General features: G+C 54.8%; 1 protein-coding gene across 5 annotated transcripts in view; it reads right to left on the bottom strand.

Annotated features, from left to right (window-relative positions):
• Window positions 1–362: 362 nt before the first annotated feature.
• Window positions 363–21074, bottom strand: part of DOCK6 (dedicator of cytokinesis 6) — a 63427-nt gene continuing 42715 nt past the window's right edge. For 4 of the 5 annotated variants that reach the window (XM_017869472.1, XM_017869473.1, XM_017869474.1 and 1 more), the window contains 24 exons: window positions 20702–20815; window positions 20445–20615; window positions 19506–19645; window positions 19248–19417; window positions 18388–18548; window positions 18071–18253; window positions 17076–17202; window positions 16664–16748; window positions 16147–16243; window positions 15870–16004; window positions 14781–14933; window positions 13596–13754; window positions 13380–13480; window positions 10736–10928; window positions 10511–10654; window positions 5262–5393; window positions 5157–5171; window positions 3655–3780; window positions 3465–3554; window positions 2942–3178; window positions 1946–2089; window positions 1753–1859; window positions 1345–1506; window positions 363–607 (listed from right to left, as the gene is read on the bottom strand). In XM_017869472.1, coding sequence (XP_017724961.1) covers window positions 565–607; window positions 1345–1506; window positions 1753–1859; window positions 1946–2089; window positions 2942–3178; window positions 3465–3554; window positions 3655–3780; window positions 5157–5171; window positions 5262–5393; window positions 10511–10654; window positions 10736–10928; window positions 13380–13480; window positions 13596–13754; window positions 14781–14933; window positions 15870–16004; window positions 16147–16243; window positions 16664–16748; window positions 17076–17202; window positions 18071–18253; window positions 18388–18548; window positions 19248–19417; window positions 19506–19645; window positions 20445–20615; window positions 20702–20815 — 3189 coding nt within the window. In that variant the 3' untranslated portion in view covers window positions 363–564. The remainder of the gene's footprint in view (window positions 608–1344; window positions 1507–1752; window positions 1860–1945; window positions 2090–2941; window positions 3179–3464; window positions 3555–3654; window positions 3781–5156; window positions 5172–5261; window positions 5394–10510; window positions 10655–10735; window positions 10929–13379; window positions 13481–13595; window positions 13755–14780; window positions 14934–15869; window positions 16005–16146; window positions 16244–16663; window positions 16749–17075; window positions 17203–18070; window positions 18254–18387; window positions 18549–19247; window positions 19418–19505; window positions 19646–20444; window positions 20616–20701; window positions 20816–21074) is intronic. The other variant, XM_017869475.1, reaches the window with a different exon arrangement.

Raw genomic sequence — 21074 nt, 5'->3', positions numbered from 1 at the left:
TAATCCCTGCTACTCAGGAGGCTTGAGCCACAGAGTTTGAGGCTGCAGTGAGCTATGATTGTGAAACTGCATTCCAGCCTGGGGGACTGAGAGAGTCTGTCTGTTAAAAACAAACAAACACGAACCAGGTATTATTATTCCCCGTAGGCATGTGACATTATTTGTGTGTTGCCTTCCCTGCTAGAATGTCAGCTCCACAAGGGCAGGAATTTGTGTCTGTTGTCACCACGCTGTCCCTGGCACCCAGTATGTTCTTGGTGTCTCCACTGGTGATGCAGGGATGTGTAGATGTGGGGCAGTGGACTGTGAGCATGTCATGAGCATGTGACCCAGCCCCTAGTGACTGCTCTACATGGCACAGGTTGCTTATAAAAACCATTTTAAATTAAAAAAGGGAGGAAGCATCAGTGCGTACAGATGGGGACACAGAGGCAAAGGGCCCAGCACCAAGTACAATGTGGTCACCCCACGGCCCAGTGGGCACCAGGGGAGACTCCCCTCGTAGCACAGATAGCTGAGGCCCGGCTGCTGGTTCCTCTAGGTGCAGCTTTGGTCCTTGTGGGCTCAGAGGTCTGCCTTTCGGAAACTTGCTCTGTTCAAGGAGTTCCTGGGAAAAGAATGAGGGTGGGTCAGCATGGCCATGGGGCCCCCAACTCCATAGACCTCCCAGCCCACATCCTCATCCTCTTCCTCCGAGGATCCTTCTGGGGTCTCTCCTGTCCCTGATCCTGCTGTGGGATTCTCAGATTCTCTCTTGTAGTCCACCACGGAAGGTATGAATCATCCCCATTTTACAGATGTAGAAACTGAGGCTCAGAAAGATGAATTCATGTATCTGGGAAATGACGGCTCAGAGCCTGCCCTGCCTTTGTACATCTGGATGACTTATTCAGACGCTTATGCAAAGTTGAAGCAGCTCATGCTATAATCCCAGCACTTTAGGAGGGCAAAGCGGGTGGATCACCTGAGGTCAGGAGTTCGAGACCAGCCTGGTCAACATGGTGAAACCCTGTCTCTACTAAAAATACAAAAAATTAGCCAGGTGTGGTGGCGGATGCCTGTAATCCCAGCTACTCAGGAGGCTGAGGCAGGAGAATCACTTGAATCTGGGAGGTGGAGGTTGCAGTGAGCTGAGATTGTACCACTGCACTCCAGCCTGGGCGACAGACGGAGACTCTCTCAAAAAAAAAAACCAGGAACAAAACAAAGTCGAACAAAGTCCAAGCTACCAGGACAGGAAACATGTTGCTGTGTATGTGTACAATAGCCCCTATCCTGTATCTGTCCTGGTCTGCCTCTGCATTCCCTCTGTAGTCTCTAGGATGGGGGCAGCAGGTCAGGCACCTGAGGCCAGGTGGGGTGGGCGCCAGCAGCTGGGGCAGGCGCTGGGTAAGCAGGGGCTGCAGAGCCTCCCGCAGGCGGCAGTAGTTGCGCTCTAGCTCGCGGTGGTACTCCTTCTGGTCCGGCCCAATCAGGGCCTTATTTTTCCGCAGCGCATCCTCACATCTGAGGGCCAGAGGGTGGGAGATGCTAAGTGACTTGCACACAGGACTGAAAGCAAGACTAGGGGTGGGGGCATCCGTTAGGCGGGGCCAGGCCTGCAGAAAGACCCGCAATAGGAGGTCAGGTTGGGAGAGTGGACTTAATGGGAATCGGGCAGATGGGGGAGCCATGCAGAGATCAGGTGGGCAGAGAGCAGGTCTGTGCAGGTTAGGCAGGCACGAGACCCCTCCTGGGGGGTTTTGCGCCTACTTCTTGCAGAAGTCCTTGAAGCAGAGCCGCAATTTGTTGTGATGCCGGAAGAGCTTGGGGTCTTCCGGGATCTCTGCTAAAAACACTTGGGCCACCTCCAGGGGACCCTGTGGGGTGAGAGGGACTGGTGAGCCAGCCTGCATGGCACCTGGAGTCCCCCGTGTGGCCTGCATCCCCCTTCCACCAGCCGTGCCTGGTTCACGGTGGGCCCCACGGAGCCCTGAAGCACCATCTGTAGCATCTTAGCATCTGGTGGGTCCTGCTCAGTGGCAAAGGCCAGCTCCCGTGTTTTCTTCTGCATGTCCTCGATAGCCACCTCCACCGGTGTCAGCACCGTCTATGGGGTGAGGGGAGGGGTGTGCACTCGCTGGGGTCTGAGGAGGTCCTGATCGAAGCCAGTCGGGGGCAGCTCAGACCCCACTGGGAGCAAGAGGGGTCCAAGAACCCAGGCAATGACCAGAATCTGGGGTCCTTCCTGGATCTGACTCGGGGGGGGGGGGGTCCAGCCTTGGGTCTGCTGGGTCTGGTGCCCTGGGGTTTAGTGGCTTTACATCTGGGGTCTCCAGACTTCCTTGGGTCTGGAGGTAGAGGTTTGAGACTGGAAGTTGGAGTTTGGGGTCCCCAACCTGGTTCTGGGGTACATGAGCCAATTTCTGGGTCTAGCGTGTCCACACCTCTCCTCTCTGGGTCTGGGATCCCTGGGCGTCTCCTCCCTGGGCCTTCTTAGATTTGGAGTCCCTGTGCCTCCCCTTTGTGAGTCTAGAATCCCTGGGTCCTCCTGGGTCTGGAGGTAGAGGTTTCAGTTTAGAGATTGGAATTCGGGGTCTCCATATCTTCTCAGCCCAGTTCTGGGGTACCTGGGTCTCTTCCTGGGCCACACCTCTCCTCCCTGGGCCTTCCTAGATCTGGGCTCCCTCTGCCTCCTCTTTCTGGGTCTGGAATCTCTGGGCCACACTGGGTCTGGGGTCCCTGTATCTTGCCTCCCAGATCTCCCTGGGTCTAGTCTCCTCCCCTCCCCTCCCTGGGGACCTGGTCTAGGGTCCCTGTGCCACTCCTCTCTGTGTCTGAGATCCATGGGCCACCTTGGGTCTGGGTCCCTGTGTCTTCCCCTCCCCTTTCCTCCCCTCCCCTCCCAGGGTCTGTTGTCCCCTCACCTCCCCACCCCTCCAGGCCCAGGGTCCCCACCCACCTCCTCCCTGTGGCACACACGGATGCGAGTCTTGATGTAGGGGAAGGCGTGGTCGGTGCTAAGCAGCGTCTTACGCTTGTGTTGCTCAGGCAGCTCCCCGTGTGCGCGCCCATCCGGCGTGAAGGGCGTGCAGAACAGGAATGTGCGAAGCCCATAGTTGCGGTCGAAGTAGGTCACCCGGTCCTTGAGCTCGTAGGTATCAAAGTACGGTTCCACATACGTGATCTGGATGTAGGCCTGGGAGCAGGGTCAGGTGTGAGGAGGGCCCCACAGCCGCGGCACGCACAGCCCAGGCCCTGTGCCGGAGAGAGGGGATCTGGGCAGCCCTGGATCTGGGAACTTTGTCATTTCCAGGTCTTCCTATGTCTGGATGTTTGGGAATCCCCTGAGGAATAGGGTTTGGGGTCCCCCAGTGAAATATGATTTGGGGTTTCCCAGAGAAAGAGGATTTGAGGGTCCCCAGGAAACAGTACTTGGAGTCTCTGTGGATCTAGGATTTTGGGGAAATGGTCGGGGGACCCACCTTCTGTGCGTCAAGCTTGGACTTGTCCACAGGGTTAGAGTCTTTGATAATCTCAACCACGTCGTCGCCAAATCTCTCCGTGTAGAATTCCTGGAGACACAGGGCTGACTCGGGGCCACCCAGGGACAGCCCCTCCTCCCGCCCCAGGGCAGCCCCATGCCCCGTTCCACCCCCCACCACAAGGACATGCCTCCAGCCGGTGTGAGATCTCTGCCAGCTTTGTGATCGATGGCTCCTTGTACACAAACTCCTGCTCATCCAGGTCGCCAAAGCGGGCGCCGTAGAAGCCCACGCGGAAATACGTCCCGAACACGCGCTGGAGCTGTGAGAAAGGGTGTGGTTGTCCGGGAGGCCCCTGCTGGAGGTCTGCCTGCCCCAGAGATAGGGGTCTCGAATATCAGGATGGGAGTGTGAGGACCACGAGAACATCCGGGCATGGGCACAGGCAGGGGGCTCTGAGAACATTGGGGCATGGATTACAATATGAAGTTAGGACTGGGGCTGTATTGTTCACAGGTGTGTCCCTAATGCCCATGGGACAGGGTATACAGTAGGTACCCAATAAATGCTTGGATGGCTGAGGAGAAGGATGGCTGCCTCTCACTCTAGGACAGAGGCTCTGACTCCTTTGTTCTAGGGCATTCTCCTTCCTGTGCCCCAATGCCCGCAAGAATGGGTATACAGTAGGTGCCCAATAAATGCTTGGGTGGCTGAGGGAAGGGGATGGCTGTCTCTCACTCTAGGACAGAGGCTCTGGTTCCCTTGTTCCATGGCATTCCCCTGCTCCTGTCCCCAGCCCTAAGTTTGGAAGAAGGAACCCCTTCCCTACCACCCCCAAAACACCACCCCATGACTGGAAAGGAAGTGGAATGGCTGGATGTTCACTTACCAAGGCCGATCCGGGGAGGGTGGGGCAGACGTGGTGGGGTCAGAGGTGTGGGGGACAGAGAGACAATGTCATGGGAGAGGTCAGAGGTCAGAGTTCCCTCAACCCCCAGGGTCCTGGTTATCACTGCCCCGTGAGAATCATTCCGTGGGGAGAGAGATCAGAGATGGGAGATGGGTGGGGGCGACGAGGACCTGCCCTCCCCACCCAGCTCCCACCCGGCCTGCCTGCCTGGGCTCTGGGTTTCTGCCATCTTTGGCCAGAACATTCTCCCCAAACTAGGAGATGCCTAAAAATAGACCTAAGCAGAGAAGAAGCGGGATTGGGGGGAGTGCTGCTGGAGCGGGGGGACACATTAACCAGAAATGAGGAGCAGAGGAGAGCCTGGGGGAGGCTGGAAGCTGGGGACGCAGGGAGAGATAGAGACTAAGAGACAGAGAGATACCAAGATAGGGAGAGCCACGTGATAGATGGGGAGAGATGAGAGGGACCATGAGGGAATCAGAGCCACCCTGCCACCCCCCTGCAGTGACCAGGCTGGCCCTGGCAGAGGGAGGGGTGTCTCTGGAGAGCTCCCAGCTGGGTGAGTCACAAGCTGTCCTCGAGATCTGGGGCGGGGGGGGCGGGGGTGGGCGCATTTTTGGGGAAGGGAGGGAAGTGATGGGGTGGGTGCCTTGTGGCCACAGCCCCAGCCCCAATGGCCAGCGGCCATGCTCCTCCAGCGCCCCCTGGTGTTCACTGATGGCTGCTGGCCAGTCATCATGGGGGTCCCAGAGGCAGGTGGTTGTCCACCGACGCTGACTCACCTCCCAGCCGGAACTCTGTCGGGAGAGAAGGGTCAATGTCAGCAGATCCCTGGGGATGAGGAGTGGGGCTGAGGGTGGGGTCTGGGGAGGGGGTCCTGGGCCCACCTGGTGCATGATCTTGGTGAAGGCCTCCTGCAGTTTGCCGTGCACCGCGGCCAACTTCTTGTAGTCACGGTGGGCTTCCAGGATGGGGATGAGGTTCTTGTAGACCTCATTCACCGCCTCGTAGAGTCCACCCTGAGAGTGAGGTGGGGTCAGGATTCCCCAAACTGTCTACCCATCTCCCTTGTGATCCTCTGTGCTCCATCCTACCCACCCTCGATCACCTTCTCCAGGAAGCCCACCCTGACCACCCCCATCCCAGATAGGGATTGAGCCTTTCCACTCAGCTCCCACAGAGGGCTCCATGGTCTTCACCGCTACTTATCTGTTTTGTTTTTTTGAGATAGGGTCTCACTCTATCACCCAGGCTGGAGTGTAGTGGTATAATCACAGCTCACTGCAGCCTCCAACTCCTGGGCTCAAGAGATTCTCCCACCCTAGCCTCCCACACAGCTAGAACTACAGGCACATGCCACCATGCCCAGCTAATTTTATTTAGTTTTGTAGAGTCAGGGTCTCACTATATTGCTATATATATCACTATATATGGTTGGTCTTGAACTCATGGGCTCAAGTGATCCTCCTGCCTTGGCCTCTCGATTAGCTGGGATTACAGGTGTGAGCCACCACTCTCCCAGCCCTTCACCACTTTTAACAAGAATATTCTATGGCACAGGTACGATGTACATCTGCACTTCACCCATCTGTGTTCCCTCATTGATGGGAAAAGCAGTTTTTTTTTCCCTATTCCTCAAAGAGGAAAGTGAGTCTCAGAGATATGGAGGCATTCCCCAGGGCCAAGACCCAAACACAAGCCCATCTGGCCCTGTGCCCGTGACCTCCATGCCCAACTGCCTCCTGGCATGTGATAATATGCCCCTCACCCCCAGCGGGTGCTGGCATCAAGCCTGGCTCAAAACAGGCACCCTGTGAGGTTTGCTGACTGTCAGAAGGCCTGTGTCCACCCCCTGGTTTCTTCCCCTGAGGCCTTTGTGTGTGTGTGTGTTTTTAAAAAATCTTTTATTATTATTATTATTTTATTTTTTAATCTTTTTTAAATTATTACACTGGTTCTGATATGCGTGAGCTACCGCATTCGGCCCTTCCTCTGAGGACTTCGTCTCCAAGAATCCAGCAAAGTGACAATAATGAAGTTCTGGGGTACATGTGCAGAACGTGCAGTTTTGTTACATAGGTATACACGTGCCACGGTGGTTTGCTGCACCCATCAACCCGTCACCTACACTAGGTATTTCTTCCGCTAACCTCCACCCGGGTTTTTTTTTTTTTTGTTTTTGGAGGACGCGGAGTCTTGGCTCTGTCCGCCCAGGCTAGAGTGCAGTGGCGGACCTCGCTCACTGCAAGCTCCGCCCCTCCCGGTGGTTCACGCCATTCTCCGTTCAGCCTCCTGAGTAGCTGGGATACAGCGCGCCTGCCTTGTCGCCCCGGCTAGTTTTTTGTATTTTTAGTAGAGATGGGTTTCACCGTATGTAGCCAGGGGATGCTCGTATCTCCTGACCTCGTGATCCGCCTGGTCTCGCGCCTCCCAAAGTGCTGGGATTACCAGGCTTGAGCCACTGCGCCGGCCCTTTTTTTTTTTTTTTTGTTTAGATGGAGTCTTGCTCTGTGCCAGGCTGGAGTGCAGCGGTATGATCTCGGCTCACTGGCAACCCTGCCTCCTGGGTTCAAGCAATTCTCCTGCCTCATCCTACCTAGTCGCTGGAACTACGGGCGCCTGCTACCATGCCTGACTAATTTTTATTTTTTTGAGACAAGAGTCTTGCTCTGTCACCCAGGCTGTAGTGCAATGGCGTGATGTTGGCTCACTGCAACCTCTGTCTCCCGGGTTTAAGCGATTCTTCTACCTTAGCCTCCCGAGTAGCTAGGACTACAAGTGCCCACCACCATGCCCGGCTAATACTTGTATTTTTACTAGAGACGAGGTTTCACTATGTTGGCCAGGCTGGTCTCAAACTCCTGACCTCGTGATCTGCCTGCCTTGGCCTCCCAAAGTGCTGGGATGACAGGCATGAGCCACTGAGCCCGTGCCCAGCTAATTTTTTTGTATTTTTTTTTTGTAGAGATGGGGTTTCTCCATGTTGCCCAAGCTGGTCTTGAACTCCCGACCTCAAGTGATCTGCCCTCCTCAGCCTCCCAAAGTGCTGGGATCACAAGCGTGAGCCACCGCATTCGGCCCTTCCTCTGAGGACTTTGTCTCCAAGAATCTAGCAAAGTGACAATAATGAAAACGTTGTCAGCCGGATGCAGTGGCTCACGCCTGTAATCCCAGCACTTTGGGAGGCTGAGGCAGGCAGACCATGAGGTCACGAGATCGAGACCATCCTGGCTAACATGGTGAAACCCCGTCTCTAATAAAAATACAAAAAATTAGCTGGGCATGGTGGCGGGCGCCTGTAGTCCCAACTACTTAGGAGCCTGAGGCAGGAGAATGGCGTGAACCCGGGAGGCAGAGTTTGTCACTGGGTGACACAGCGAGACTCCGTCTCAAAAAAAAAAAAGAAAAGAAAACAATGTCACTAGTGTCACTAGAGGGCCAGCACCACAGAAGAAATCTCATTGGAACACCTGACTTCAAGTGTGACCTTGAATCTCGCTGAGCTCTCAGATGTAAATGCCAGTTCCCCAAAATGTGAGGAACTGAGAAACAGGTAGAGTGACATCACATGGACACAGCCAGCCCCACACAAACCAGAAAAACACACGGAGCAAAGGCCCCAGGGCTCCTGCAAGTCAAATGTAGAAGCCACCACCTGCCCTCATACAAACAAGCAAACTAGAGAAGAAAACTCCTTTTCAGCAGTGGAAAATCAGTTGCCGGGCATGTTGGCTCATGCCTGTAATCCCAGCACTTTGGAAGACCGAGACGAGAGGGTTGCATGAGTCCCAGAGTTCAAACCCAGCCTGGGCAACATAGCAAGACCCCATTTCTTTAAAAAAATAAAAAAAATTAACAAAGAAAAAAAATTAGCTGGGTGTGGTGGTGTGCATTTATAGTCCCAGCTACTCGGGAGGCTGAAGTGGGAGGATCACCTGAGCCCAGGACATTGAGGCTGCAGTGAGCCAGGCTGCACACTGCAACCTGGGTGAGAGAGTAAGACCCTGTCTCAAAAAAAAAAAAAAAAAAAAAAGACTTAGGATACAGATCAGCCACAGCCATTGTGGGCCCTTATTGGATTCTGATTCAAACCAAGTAACCCCAAAAAAGATACATCAGAGATGATCTGGGACATCTAAATACAGAGTGCAATGAAATGACATTAATGACATTAAAGGATGACCATTAACTTGGCCACATGGGATATGAGTTTTGTAAAAGGGTCTTTATCAGGAAGGGGTGCACAGCAGGTACTTGTGGGAGTGGTGGGAAAATAACTGGGATTTGCTTTTTTTTTTTTTTTTTAGACAGAGCCTTGCTCTGTCCCTCAGGCTGGAGTGCAGTGGCATGATCTCAGCTCACTGCAACCTCCGCCTCCTGGGTTCAAGCGAGTCTCATGCCTCAGCCTCCCAAGTAGCTGGGATTACAGATGCCTGCCACCATGCCCGGCTAATTTTTGTATTTTTAGTAGACACGGGGTTTCCCCATGTTGGCCAGGCTGGTCTTGAACTCCTGACCTCAGGTGATTCAACCGCCTTGGCCTCCCAAAGTGCTGGGATGACAGGAGTGAGCCACTGCGTCCAGCCTGGGATTTGCTTTAAGCTGGAGCTTCTCCAACTTGAAGATGCATGTGAATATCCCAAATCTTTATTTTATTTATTTTTTGAGACATGTCGGTTTCACTCTGTCACGTACATTGGAGTACAGCAGCACGATTACAACTCATTGCAGCTCCAACCTCCTGGGCTCCAGTGATCCTTCCGCTTCAAGCTTCCTGAGTAGCTGGGACTACAGGTGCATGCCACCACACCCAGCTAGTTTCTTGTATTTTTTGTAGAGACAGGGTTTTGCCATGTTGCCCAGGCTGGTCTCAAACTCCTGGCCTCAAGTGAGCCTCCTGCCTCAGCCTCCCAAAGTGCTGGGATTACAGGCATGCACCACCGCACCCGACCCATTTTTATTTTAATATAGAAAGTTTCAAGAGATGTTGGGTGTCCCAGCTACTTGGGAGGCTTAGGTGGGAGGATTGAGTGAGGCCAGGAGTTTGAGACCAGCCTGAGCAACATAGTAAGACTCCCTCTCTATAAAAAAATTAAAAATTGGCAGGGTGTAGTGGCATACACCTGTAATCCCATGACTTTGGGAGGTTGAGGCAGGCAGATCACTTGAGCTCAGAAGTTCAAGACCAGCCTGGGAAACATGGCAAAACCCCATCTCTACAAAAAAATACAAACAATTATTGTAGTGACGTGTGCCTGTAGTCAAGTTACTCAGGAGGCCAGGGTGGGAGAATCACCTGAGCCGCCCTGGAGGCCCAGGTTGTAGGGAGCCATGATCACGCCACTGCACTCCAGCCTGTGTGACAGAATGGAGGCCCTGTCTCACAAAAGATCACAAAGAAAAAATATATATAATAATTTAAAAATTGGCCGGGCATGGTGGCACATGCCTGCAGTCCCACCTACTTGGGAGGCTGAGGTGGGAGGATTGCTTGAGCTCAGGAGTTCGAGGCTGCAGTGAGCTATAATCGCACCACTGTACAGCCTGGGCAAAAGAGCAAGACTCTGTTAAAAACAAACAAATAAAAAAACAAGAAAGGAAAAAAGAAAAGAAAGGAAAATTGAAAGCATCTCCAGTGTATGGAATGCTTGCTATATCAAGCCTGCATCAAGGGTCTCATGGAGACATAGGCAAGTAACAGGGCCTCTGAGAAACCCAATTCTCCTTCTTGCTTTTTTTTTTTTTTTTTTTGAGACAGTCTCACTCTGTCGCCCAGGCTGGAGTGCAGTGGCGCAATCCCGGCTCGCTGCAACCTCTGCCTCCCTGGGTCAAGTGATTCTCCTGTCTCAGCCTCCCGAGTAGCTGGGATTACAGCTGCGTGCCACCACACCTGGCTAATTTTTGTATTTTTAGTAGAGACAGGGTGTCACCATGCTGGCCAGGCTGGTCTTGAACTCCTGGCCTCATGATCTGCCTGCCTCAGCCTCCTAAAGTGCTGGGATTACAGATGTAAGCCACCGCACCTGGCCAGTTCTCCTTCTTTCTAAATCCCCTGCTGGAAGGGTCTAGGAAGCAGATCTGATGGTGCCTCCCTGGCCCGAGCCCCCTCTCCTGCACCCAGTCCCCAAGGCCTCACCATGGTGAAGTAGCCGGCTGCCTGTTCCAGCAACCCTACCAGCCCCAGCTCAGTGAAGTGCTTTCCGGAGCAGAAGCCCTCCTCGTCAGGCGACAGGATGTCGTCGGAGATGGCGGACTCCTCTAGCACGTTGGATGAGATGTTCTGGGGCAGAAGAGATGGCATCAAACCCTCATCCCCACTGCACAAGTGCTGCCCACCGCCTGCCGCCCCCTGGCCTCTCACCTGGAAGGAAACGCAGCCCACGGGCAGGTGGCGGTGGTCCTCAAGCAGGGCGAGGTACTCAGCCACGAGGGCGGCCGCATGCACCATGCACTGGGCGGCCTCAGCATGGTTGCCCAGTTCCGCGTGCTTCCCGGCCATGTTCTGCAGCCAGGTCAGCCGCAGGTCTGGCGAGCCCTGGTAGCCCCGGGCAATTCTGGAGTCCAGGTGAGGGGGGATGTGAGGAGGGGATTCACCTGGTCCTCCCCACCTGCCTCCCACTTGTCCACCCCCTTCACTGGTTACCCCCATATCTGCCCCAAGGACCAGCCAGTCTCCTCACCTGTACCCCATCCCCTCACTCATTCCGTCACCTGGCCATCCCTCACCTGTCTTCCTCTTCGTCTATTTTCTCTCCTGCTGGCCAGTCATCTGTCTTCACCTGTCTCCTCCCCTGCCTACCTTACATATTCCTTTAGTCATCTTTCTCCTTACTTGTCCTGCCGTCTCCCACTGACCAGTCAGTCTCCTTACCTGTACCCTACTCACCTGCCCATCCCTCACCTGTCCACCCCCTCACCTGTCCACCCTCTCACCTGCCCATCCCTCACCTGTCCACCCTCTCACCTGTCCACCCCTCACCTGTCCACCCTCTCGCCTATCCACCTCTCACCTGTCCACCCCCTCACCTGTCCACCCTCTCACCTGCCCATCCCTCACCTGTCCACCCTCTCGCCTATCCACCCTCTCACCTGTCCACCCCCTCACCTATCCACCCTCTCACCTGTCCACCCTCTCACCTATCCACCCTCTCACCTGCCCATCCCTCACCTGTCCACCCTCTCGCCTATCCACCCTCTCACCTGTCCACCCCCTCACCTGTCCACCCTCTCACCTGTCCACCCTCTCACCTATCCACCCTCTCACCTGCCCATCCCTCACCTGTCCACCCTCTCGCCTATCCACCCTCTCACCTGTCCACCCCCTCACCTGTCCACCCTCTCACCTGTCCACCCTCTCACCTATCCACCCTCTCACCTGCCCATCCCTCACCTGTCCACCCTCTTGCCTATCCACCCTCTCACCTGTCCACCCCCTCACCTGTCCACCCTCTCACCTGTCCACCCTCTCACCTATCCACCCTCTCACCTATCCACCCTCTCACCTGTCCATCCCTCACCTGTCCACCCTCTCGCCTATCCACCCTCTCACCTGTCCACCCCCTCACCTATCCACCCTCTCACCTGTCCACCCCTCACCTGTCCACCCCTCACCTGTCCATCCCTCACCTGCCCACCCCTCACCTGCCCATCCCTCACCTGTCCACCCTCTCGCCTATCCACCTCTCACCTGTCCACCCTCTCGCCTGTCCACCTCTCACCTGTCCACCCTCTCACCTGTCCACCCCTCACCTGTCCTGTCTATCCCCTCATTTGCCTATCCCCTCACCTGTCTACCCCCTCACCTGTCTATCCTACCTGTGTATCCCCTCACATGTCCACTCACTCACCTGTCCATCCCCTCACCTGTCCGTCACTTCACCTGCCCATCCCCTTACCTGTCCACCCTCTCACCTGTCCACCCTCTCACCTGTTTATCCCCTCACCTGTCCGTCCCTCACCTGTCCACCCCCTCACCTGTTCATTTCACCTGGCCATCCCTTCACCTGTCTCCTTATCTGTCCACGTCCTCACCTATTCATCTTCTCATCTGGCCATCTCTTTACCAGTCCGTCCCTTCACCTGTCCACCCCCTCACCTGTCCATCCCTTCACCTGTCAACTCCCTCACCTGTCCATCCCTTCACCTGTCTCCTCGCCTGTCCACCTCCTGACTTCTCTACCTCCTGACCTGTCCATCCCCTCACCTGTCTGTCCTGTCACCTATGTCTTCACATGTCCATCCCCTCACTTGTGTCCTCACCTGTCCATTTCTTCACCCACTCACCTGCCTGTCCAACCCTTTTCCTGTCTTCCCACTTACCTGTCTCCTCACCCATCCATCCTACTCTCCTTGTCTCCTCACCTGTGTAGTATCTCCCCGCTTCCTCTATTCACCTGTCTCTTCGCTTATCCAACCCCTCACCTGTCTGTCCCTTCACTCCCCTGCCTCACCTTTTCATTTCTCACTTGACCCTCCGTTCATGAGTTGACTCTACCTGTGGAAACTTGAGTCACCTGAACTATTTCCCCTTCCTTGTGCACCATCTCACCTGTCTATCCACCTGTCCCTCCCATATGCCCCACATTCCCCATCTCCATCACCGTCCACCCCTCCTACACTCCTCAACAGGTCTAGTCTCTGGATCTCCTTTCCCTTCACCTGTGGGCACCTCACCTGTCCCCCTCACCTGTCCTGGCTCTCATCTGTCATCCTCGTCAGTACATTCTTCTGGCATCTTTACCTGTTTGCTCACCTGTTCTCTCCTTACTTGTGCCCTCATTTCTGCTCACCTGTCCCCCTCACCTGTCTGCCCACCTGTCTGCTCACCTGTCCCCCTCACCTGTCTGCCCACCTGTCTGCTCACCTGTCCCCCTCACCTTCCTCTGTTAGAGACTGTACGCTCCCCTGCTCCCTCCTCACCTCCTCAGACATCTACTCTCATCCCTGTTCTCCCTGCACCTGTTGGGGCGTGGGTGTGGCTGAAGGTGCTGGCTGGCCCGCCTCACCTGTACATGAGGTCAATGAGCATCTCAGGGTCCTCCTGGTGTTCCTTCATCTTCACCGTGTCCGTCAGGATCATGTGCAGGTTGAACATCAGGTCCTGGACCTGGAGCCGGGGAACATCCGGGGCCAATGAGGGCATTAGGAAGTGAAGGGAGCCAAGGTGGTGGCGTCGGGGATTATACAAAGGGAAGGCGGCACGGGGACCCAGCAGGTGTCACCTGCTCCGCGAAGGTGCTGTCCCGCAGCCCCACGTCCTCCTCAGCATAGGTGAGGATGGTTTTGAGTGAACGTCGCAGGTGCTCTTCACTGAAGTTCTGTGTTGTCCCCACCAGGGATGAGAGAGACATGGTGACCTGCATCTTCACACGGGCAAAGTTCTGCAGGGATGGGAGGAAAAGTGGAGCCGGGAGTCTCAGACCCCAGACCCCACACCAGGGTCTGTTCAACCTGCCGACATGGCCCTTGCATTCTTTATTTTTTTTTTAATTTTTAATTTTTTTGAGATGGAGTCTCGTTCTGTTGTCCAGGCTGGAGTGCAGTGGTGTGATCTCAGCTCACTGCAACCTCCGTCTCCCGAGTTCAGGCGATTCTCCTGCCTCATCCTCCTGAGTAGCTGAAACTGCAGGCATATGCCACTATGCCCAGCTAATTTTTGTATTTTTGGTAGAGACAGGGTTTTACTACGTTGGCCAGGCTGGTCTCGAACTCCTGACCTCAAGTGATTCACCTGCCTGGACCTCCCGAAATGCTGGGATTACAGGTGTGAGCCACCGTGCTCAGTTGTTTTTTCTTTTCTTTTCTTTTTTTTTGAGACTGAGTGTGTCGCTGTATCACTTAGGCTAGAATGCAGTGGTGCAATCTTGGCTCACTGCTGCAACCTCTGCCGCCCAGGTTCAAGTGATTCTCATGTCTCAGCCTTCCAAGTAGTTGGGATTACAGGCATCTGCCACCATGCCCAGCCAATTTTTGTATTTTTAGTAGAGACGGGGCTTCATCATGTTGGCCAGGCTGGTCTCGAACTCCTGACCTCAAATGATCCACCTGCCTCAGCTTCCCAAAGTGTTGGGATTACAGGCATGAGCCACCATGCCTGGCCTCATTTTTTTTTTTTTTTTTTTTTGAGACAAGGTCTCTTGCTCAGGCTGGAGTGTGGTGGCACAATCACGGCCCACTGCAGCCTCAAACTCCCGGCCTCAAGTGATCCTCTCACCTCAGTCTCCCAAAGTGCTGGGATTATAGGAATGAGCCAGGGCATCTGACCCCCAATTGCGTTCTGAGCCCTCCTCCTGCCCATTATGCTCAGTGACTACCTCCCCCTCCCTCACTCCCTGTATGGCACTGAGACCCCGCCGGCCACCCTGACCAGAGCCATGTGTGGACCATGCCTCCTCGCCCCGACTCACGTGGCCAATCTCGAAGTTCTGTCGCATGAGCAGGTACAGCGAGGCGCTGGCGTGCGTGCGGATGGTGCTGATGCGGCTGCCGCAGTGTCGTAGGAGCCTCAGGCACAGGTCAGCACACAGCTCCGTGTCCTCCTCGAACAGCAGCTCCGGGAACTGCCCACAGGGACCCAGACAGACACTGTCCAGCCCCTCCTGGTTCTGGCTCAGAAGGGGACTGGCCCAAATGAGGACTGCTTGGGTAGGGGTTTGTGTTTTGTCCTCTTGGGCCAAGTACCACTGGGTTTGGAGTCAGACCTGGGTTTAGGCCCCTTGCTGTGTGACCCTGGGTGAGTGACCTGGCCACTCTTATCCTGCCTGCCTTCCACTGTAAACTGTGGCAAAGCAGTCCGCTCCATGGAGTTGCAGAGCACGCAGTAAGTGCTCAATGAATGAGCTACTTTTTTTTTTTTTTTCTTTTTTTTGAGACAGTATTTCACTCTTGTCTCCCAGGCTGGAGTGCAGTGGCACAATCACAGCTCACAACTCCCAGGCTCAAGCCATCCTCCTGCCTCAGCCTCCCCAGTAGCTCCCTAGTAGCTGGGATCTCAGGTATGTACCACCCTGCCTGGCTAGCATTTTTTTTTTGTTTGTTTGAGACAGGCTCTCACTGTGTTGCCCAGGCTGGAGTCCAGTGGCACGATCACGGCTCACGTAGCCTTGACCTCCCGGGCTCAAGTGATCCTCAGCCTTCCGAGTAGCTAGGACCACAGGCGCATGCCACCACACTCAATTCATTTTTTTGTAGAAACAGGGTCTCACCATGTTGCCCAGGCTGGTCTCGAACTCCTAGGCTCACATCATCTTCCTGCCTCAGCCTCCCAAAGTGCTGGGATTACAGGTGTGAGCCACCATGCCTAGTCCTAGCTAATTTTAAAATGTTTTGTAGAGACGGGCCTCTCTATGTTGGCCAGGCTGGTCTCAAACTCCTGGCCTCAAGCAATCCTCCCACCTCAGCCTCCCAAAGTGCTGGAATTATAGGCATGAGCCACTGTGTCCAGCCTAGAGCTTCTACTGTTTTTCTAAGAATCATGGTTGTTGAGTGGTGCTTACCTTGGACACAAGGGCCCTCTGGGTGGCCAGGCCATGCTGCAAGAAGAGGGCACTCTGGGCACTACCCAGGCTGTACAGCACAACCTTCAGCACTGCCCCTAAGATGCTCTCCCGGGCTTCTGAAAGCATCACCGTCTGGAGGGGAGGGGGTCAGAAATCCAGGTGTTAGAGCCTAGGGTGGTGATAGGGAAAGGGAAGGAGAGGGATTATGGAGCCAGGGATCACAGGGCACTGCAGTTGGGCTCAGAGCCAAAGAAGATGCTGGATCAAGCCCTACCTGCACGATGATCTCCAGTGTGTCCAGAACTACTAGGCTTGCCTCGGTTGCCAGGTTCCCTTCCACCAAGGCCTCGTGTTCCATTTCATCCTTGGTCCTGGAAGGGGAAGGGAGGTCTTGGGGGCCCACTCAGGGCAAGATCCTACTCCATGGCTGAGCTCTCTCCTTCCCCTGGCAACCCAGGGGGCTCTGGCTCCCTGGAAGCTGTTGTTTTTTGTTTTTGTTTTTGTTTTCTGAGACAGGGTCTTGCTCGAATGCCCAGGCTGGAGTGCAGCGGGGTGATCACAGCTCACTGCAGCCTCAACCTCCCAGGCTCAAGTCATTCTCCCACCTCAGTCTCATGAGTGACTGGGACCACAGGCACATGCCACCATGCCTGGCTAATTTTTAAATTTTTGGTAGAGACAGGGTCTCACTATGTTGCCCAGGCTGATCTCGAACTCCTGGACTCAAGCAATCCTCCCGCCTCGGCCTGAACTGTTCTGAATTCAGCAGACTCCCTCCTGCCCACACCTACTTGTCCACGCGGTCTGAGGTTTGCTTCCAGTGTGTGACGCTCTTCCGCCAGCGCACGTTCTCTGGATTCCCAAACGGGCTCCTCTCTGAGACACATGGGCGCATGATCACAGATGCGTAAAAACACAGGCACATGTGAACATCAGGAGAAATGCACAGGCATGAAGATAGTCAGGTGGGCTGACCCATGAGGGCACTGGGTGGAGCAGAAGCCTGCCGGGTGGACGCACCGGGGCAGACACGAGTGACAGATGGGGACGCACAGGCGCACGTGTACGGTGATGACGCATGGACTTCTCTCCAGGAAATGTGAGGCAGAAAGTTAGCTAGGGATGGCCCCCTTCATGGAGTCCCTTGACACAAGGTGGGAGCAGCTGGTGGGATGGGGACACGTGGCTACGTCACCCTCTTACCACGACTTCGCCGAACCATTTCTTGTCGCGCTCCGATGGTGCCCAGGATGGCTTCCTCTAGACGTGCCTTCATATCCAGCGATTTTTTGAATGTGAGGCTGTTGATGCGTTCAAAGGCCTTTTTCCCCTGCGTGGGGACAGAGAACTGGGGTTCAAGGTTGACTGCTCTTTTCGGTGGGGCCTTGGCTGGCCCCATCCCTTACTCTGTGCTCTTTCTCACTTCCAGGCCCCTATGCTTAAAGACAGTTTACCTTTTTCCTCTCAATTCTTAGCACTTACCAAAAAGTGCTCATTGCAGCCTCCACCTACTGGGCTCAAGCAATCCACCTCAGCCACCTCTGTAGCTGGGACTACAAGCATGTGCCACCATGCTCAGGTAATTTTTGTATTTTTTTGTAGAGATGGGGTTTCACCATGCTGCCCAGGCTGATCTCAAACTCATGGGCTCATGCAGTTTGCCTGCCTTGGCTTCCTCAAGTGCTGGGATTACAGGTGTGAGCCACTGCACCAGGCCTTTTAAAAAAAAATTTCTTTCTTTCTTTTTTTTTTTTCCAGAGATGGAGCCTCACTGTGTTGCCCAGGCTGGTGTGTAGTGGTGTGATCTCAGTTTACTGCAACCTCCACTTCCCAGGTTCAAGCGATTCTCCTGCCTCAGCCTCCCGAGTAGCTGGGACTACAGGCACGTGCCACCACACCCAGCTAATTTTTTGTATTTTTAGTAGAGACAAGGTTTCACCATGTTGCCCAGGCTCGTCTTGAACTCCTGACCTCAGGTGATCCACCTGCCTCAGCCTCCCAAAGTGCTGGGATTATAGGCATGAGCCACTTTGCCCGGCCTCCACCTTCCAAATTCTATTCACAAAGGCATTTCTGACTTTATTCCTTGCCTCTGCACAAAGACAGTCCACCCCTTCCCACTCAGCCTGCAGCACCCTGGGTCCCTGGATACATCTTTAGCCTGCCTCCCCCATTATCTCCTGCCGACACCCTCGAACCTTGTACTCGAAGGCAGCCAGGCAGAGGTACAACAAGTCCAAGAGACGTCCCAGCTGGGGGAGTGTCAGGTCAGTGGCCCAGCGCTGCAGGAGCGCCGGCTCGGCATTTTTCAGCACCCACAGCACACACGCCAGCAAGGTCCGGCTTGACTCAGCAGAGAGGGCACAGCCTGCGCGAGAAGCCTGGGGCCAGAGAGTAATCAAAGTCAATTTCCATTTTCTCCATGTGAGATGAATCCTGGCCAATCTGTTTCTTGATACCTGGCTTCTCTCATTCCAAGGGGATGATGTCTATGGGGACAAGCCTCCCTACTCACCGTTGGCGGCCCCTGGGAGATGCTGGCCCGGGAGCCAGGGGCTAGGGGGCCACCAGCAATGGCCATGGCCACAGAGGGGTTGATGGTGCCCGCAATGTCCCCTTCGCCTTCTGTATCTGAGTCAAGCATTGAGGCCAGTCTTGACCGCTGACCTGGACCCTCTGGCAGGGAAGGACAGAGGGAGAAAAAGATAAAGCCTTGGTAAGTGCTGTCCCCGTCTCAAATTTCAGAAGTCTTCCCTCACGGCCAGGCACGGTGGCTCACACCTGTAATCCCAGCACTTTGGGAGGCCGGGGGGTGGGGGGGGGTGGATCACCTGAGGTCAGGAGTTCGAGACCAGCCTGGCCAACGTGGCAAAATCCCATCTTTACTAAAATTACAAAAAATTAGCTGGGCGTGGTGGTAGACGCCTGTAATCCCAGCTACTTGGGAGGCTGAGACAGGAGAATGGCGTGAACCTGGGAGGCGGAGCTTGCAGTGAGTTGAGATCGTGCCACTGCACTGCAGCCTGGGCGACAGAGTGAGACTCCATCTCAAAAAAAGAAAAAAAAGAAAATAATAAATAGTACAATAATATTTCCCATCTATTGTAGGCTGACAGTATCTCAATACTACAGCCCCGCACATTTTCATATAACCTTATGAAGTAGTTGGTGTTATTACTGTCCCCATTACAGGGGCGAAACCTGAGGCTCAGAGATGTTATAACTTGACTAGTCTGTTCTAGCACTTTAACCTGCTCTGCTAATCCTAATGCCTATACCTATATCCCTGACTGTGTTCTCCCACCTTTACTATCCTGTGCCTTCTGTGACCAAGTCCCTGGGTCATGTGAGCCCATCCTTCCCTGGCCCACTGACCAGCAAAGTCATGTAGCCGTGGCAAGGTGTCCCGTGCAATTGATAGCAGTGGCAGGTACAGCTCAGCCACACAAGCCTTCACGGTGGCCTCTGCGTAGCGGGGATCAGTGTCATGGCCACATAGCAGACTGTGCACAGCACTGATGGCCTTCTTGTGCAACAGAAATGCCCTGTGGGGTAATGGGGTGCTCAGGACGGGGTGGACATGGCTCCTGAACTGTCCCACCTGCCCTGGGGCTAGACAGGACCTCTGCTCACCCCTCAGCCTCAGGTTCAAGGGCCAGCGCCAGCTCTGTCAGCAGGAGCCCAGCTAGGAAGTGCTGCTGCCGGAATGGTCCACTCAGTTCGAACATGCTGGTCACCTTGGGGTCCGGGGCTTGGCTGGAGAAGGTGGAGCTCTGCAGAGTGTGGGGTAAAAATAGGGGATGCCAGCGGTCAAGGGTCAGAGGTGGGAGGTCACCATTAAAGCCATCTTGGAGGTGACAGAAATCATGGTGCTAATAGCCACAGATGAGAGACTGACGTTAAGTCATCTGGAGATGACAGTGGGTATGGGTTTCTTTCTTTTTTTTTTTTTTTGAGACGGAGTCTTGCTCTGTCGCCCGGGCTGGAGTGCAGTGGCCGGATCTCAGCTCACTGCAAGCTCCGCCTCCCGGGTTCACGCCATTCTTCTGCCTCAGCCTCCGGAGTAGCTGGGACTACAAGCGCCCGCCACCTTGCCCGGCTAGTTTTTGTATTTTAGTAGAGACGGGATTTCACCGGGTTAGCAAGGATGGTCTTGATCTCCTGACCTCGTGATCCGCCCGTCTCGGCCTCCCAAAGTGCTGGGATTACAGGCTTGAGCCACCGCGCCCAGCCGGGTATGGGTTTCAAGGCCAGAAATGAGAGGCGGACGTTAACCCATCTGTGATGTAACAGGGCATGGGGTCAAAAGTCAGAGGACTGAGAAATGGCACATGGAACACTGGGCTGGGAGTTAGGATTTAGGGGAGAGAAATCAGAAGTTAGTCCTTCTGGGAAATTGCTGAGAATGACAGGAGAGGTGAAGGGTCAGAGGTCAAAAGTCAAACATAAGGGATCAGTTCACCTAGGCAGTGGTCTACTGTGAAAGGGACAGAGATGAGAGAACCATAGGAGATGGACTGAAGGTGAGAGGTTGTAGGTCAAAGAGAGGAGGCAGAAGTGAAGCCAACCCACCTGGGAGGTGGTGGAGGACACAGAGGGGGAGGGCGAGGCTGGGGGCGACAGGGGGCAGCAGGGGAGGTTGAGGGTCACGTAGTGCTCATGGCTGCATAGGATGCGGGTGAATTCCATGCGCAGGGTCAGCAGGGCCGCTGGATTAGGGGACGACTGGAGCCGCGTGGCCACCTGCAGGAGAGGGGTGGCCAGCAGTAATGTCAACATTGCTCCGCCTTCCATCCATGCCATGTCCACCCTGCCCAGCCCACTCCTACCTGCTTGTAGTGGGCCCGGACCAGGCTGAAGACAAAGCCCCGGTCCACCAGGGACAGAAGGTCACTGAGGAAGAAGGCCAGGCTGGCGTTGAGGCGCTCGGCCAGCTCCACATCCTGAGGACACAGGGGCCTGTCAACCCACACAGCCAGACCTCCTCCCCAAACCTCAGGCCCCACAGGGGCTTGTCTTTTTTTTTGAGACGGAGTCTCGCTCTGTCGCCCAGGCTGGAGTGCAGTGGCCGGATCTCAGCTCACTGCAAGCTCCGCCTCCCGGGTTTACACCATTCTCCTGCCTCAGCCTCTGGGGTAGCTGGGGACTACAGGCACCCGCCACCTCGCACGGCTAGTTTTTTGTATTTTTTTTTTTTTTTTT

The sequence above is a fragment of the Rhinopithecus bieti genome, unplaced genomic scaffold, assembly GCF_001698545.2.
Source record: "Rhinopithecus bieti isolate Rb0 unplaced genomic scaffold, ASM169854v2 scaffold_5025, whole genome shotgun sequence".
NCBI lineage: Eukaryota > Metazoa > Chordata > Mammalia > Primates > Cercopithecidae > Rhinopithecus > Rhinopithecus bieti.
This window is presented reverse-complemented; position numbering and strand designations above follow the sequence as displayed.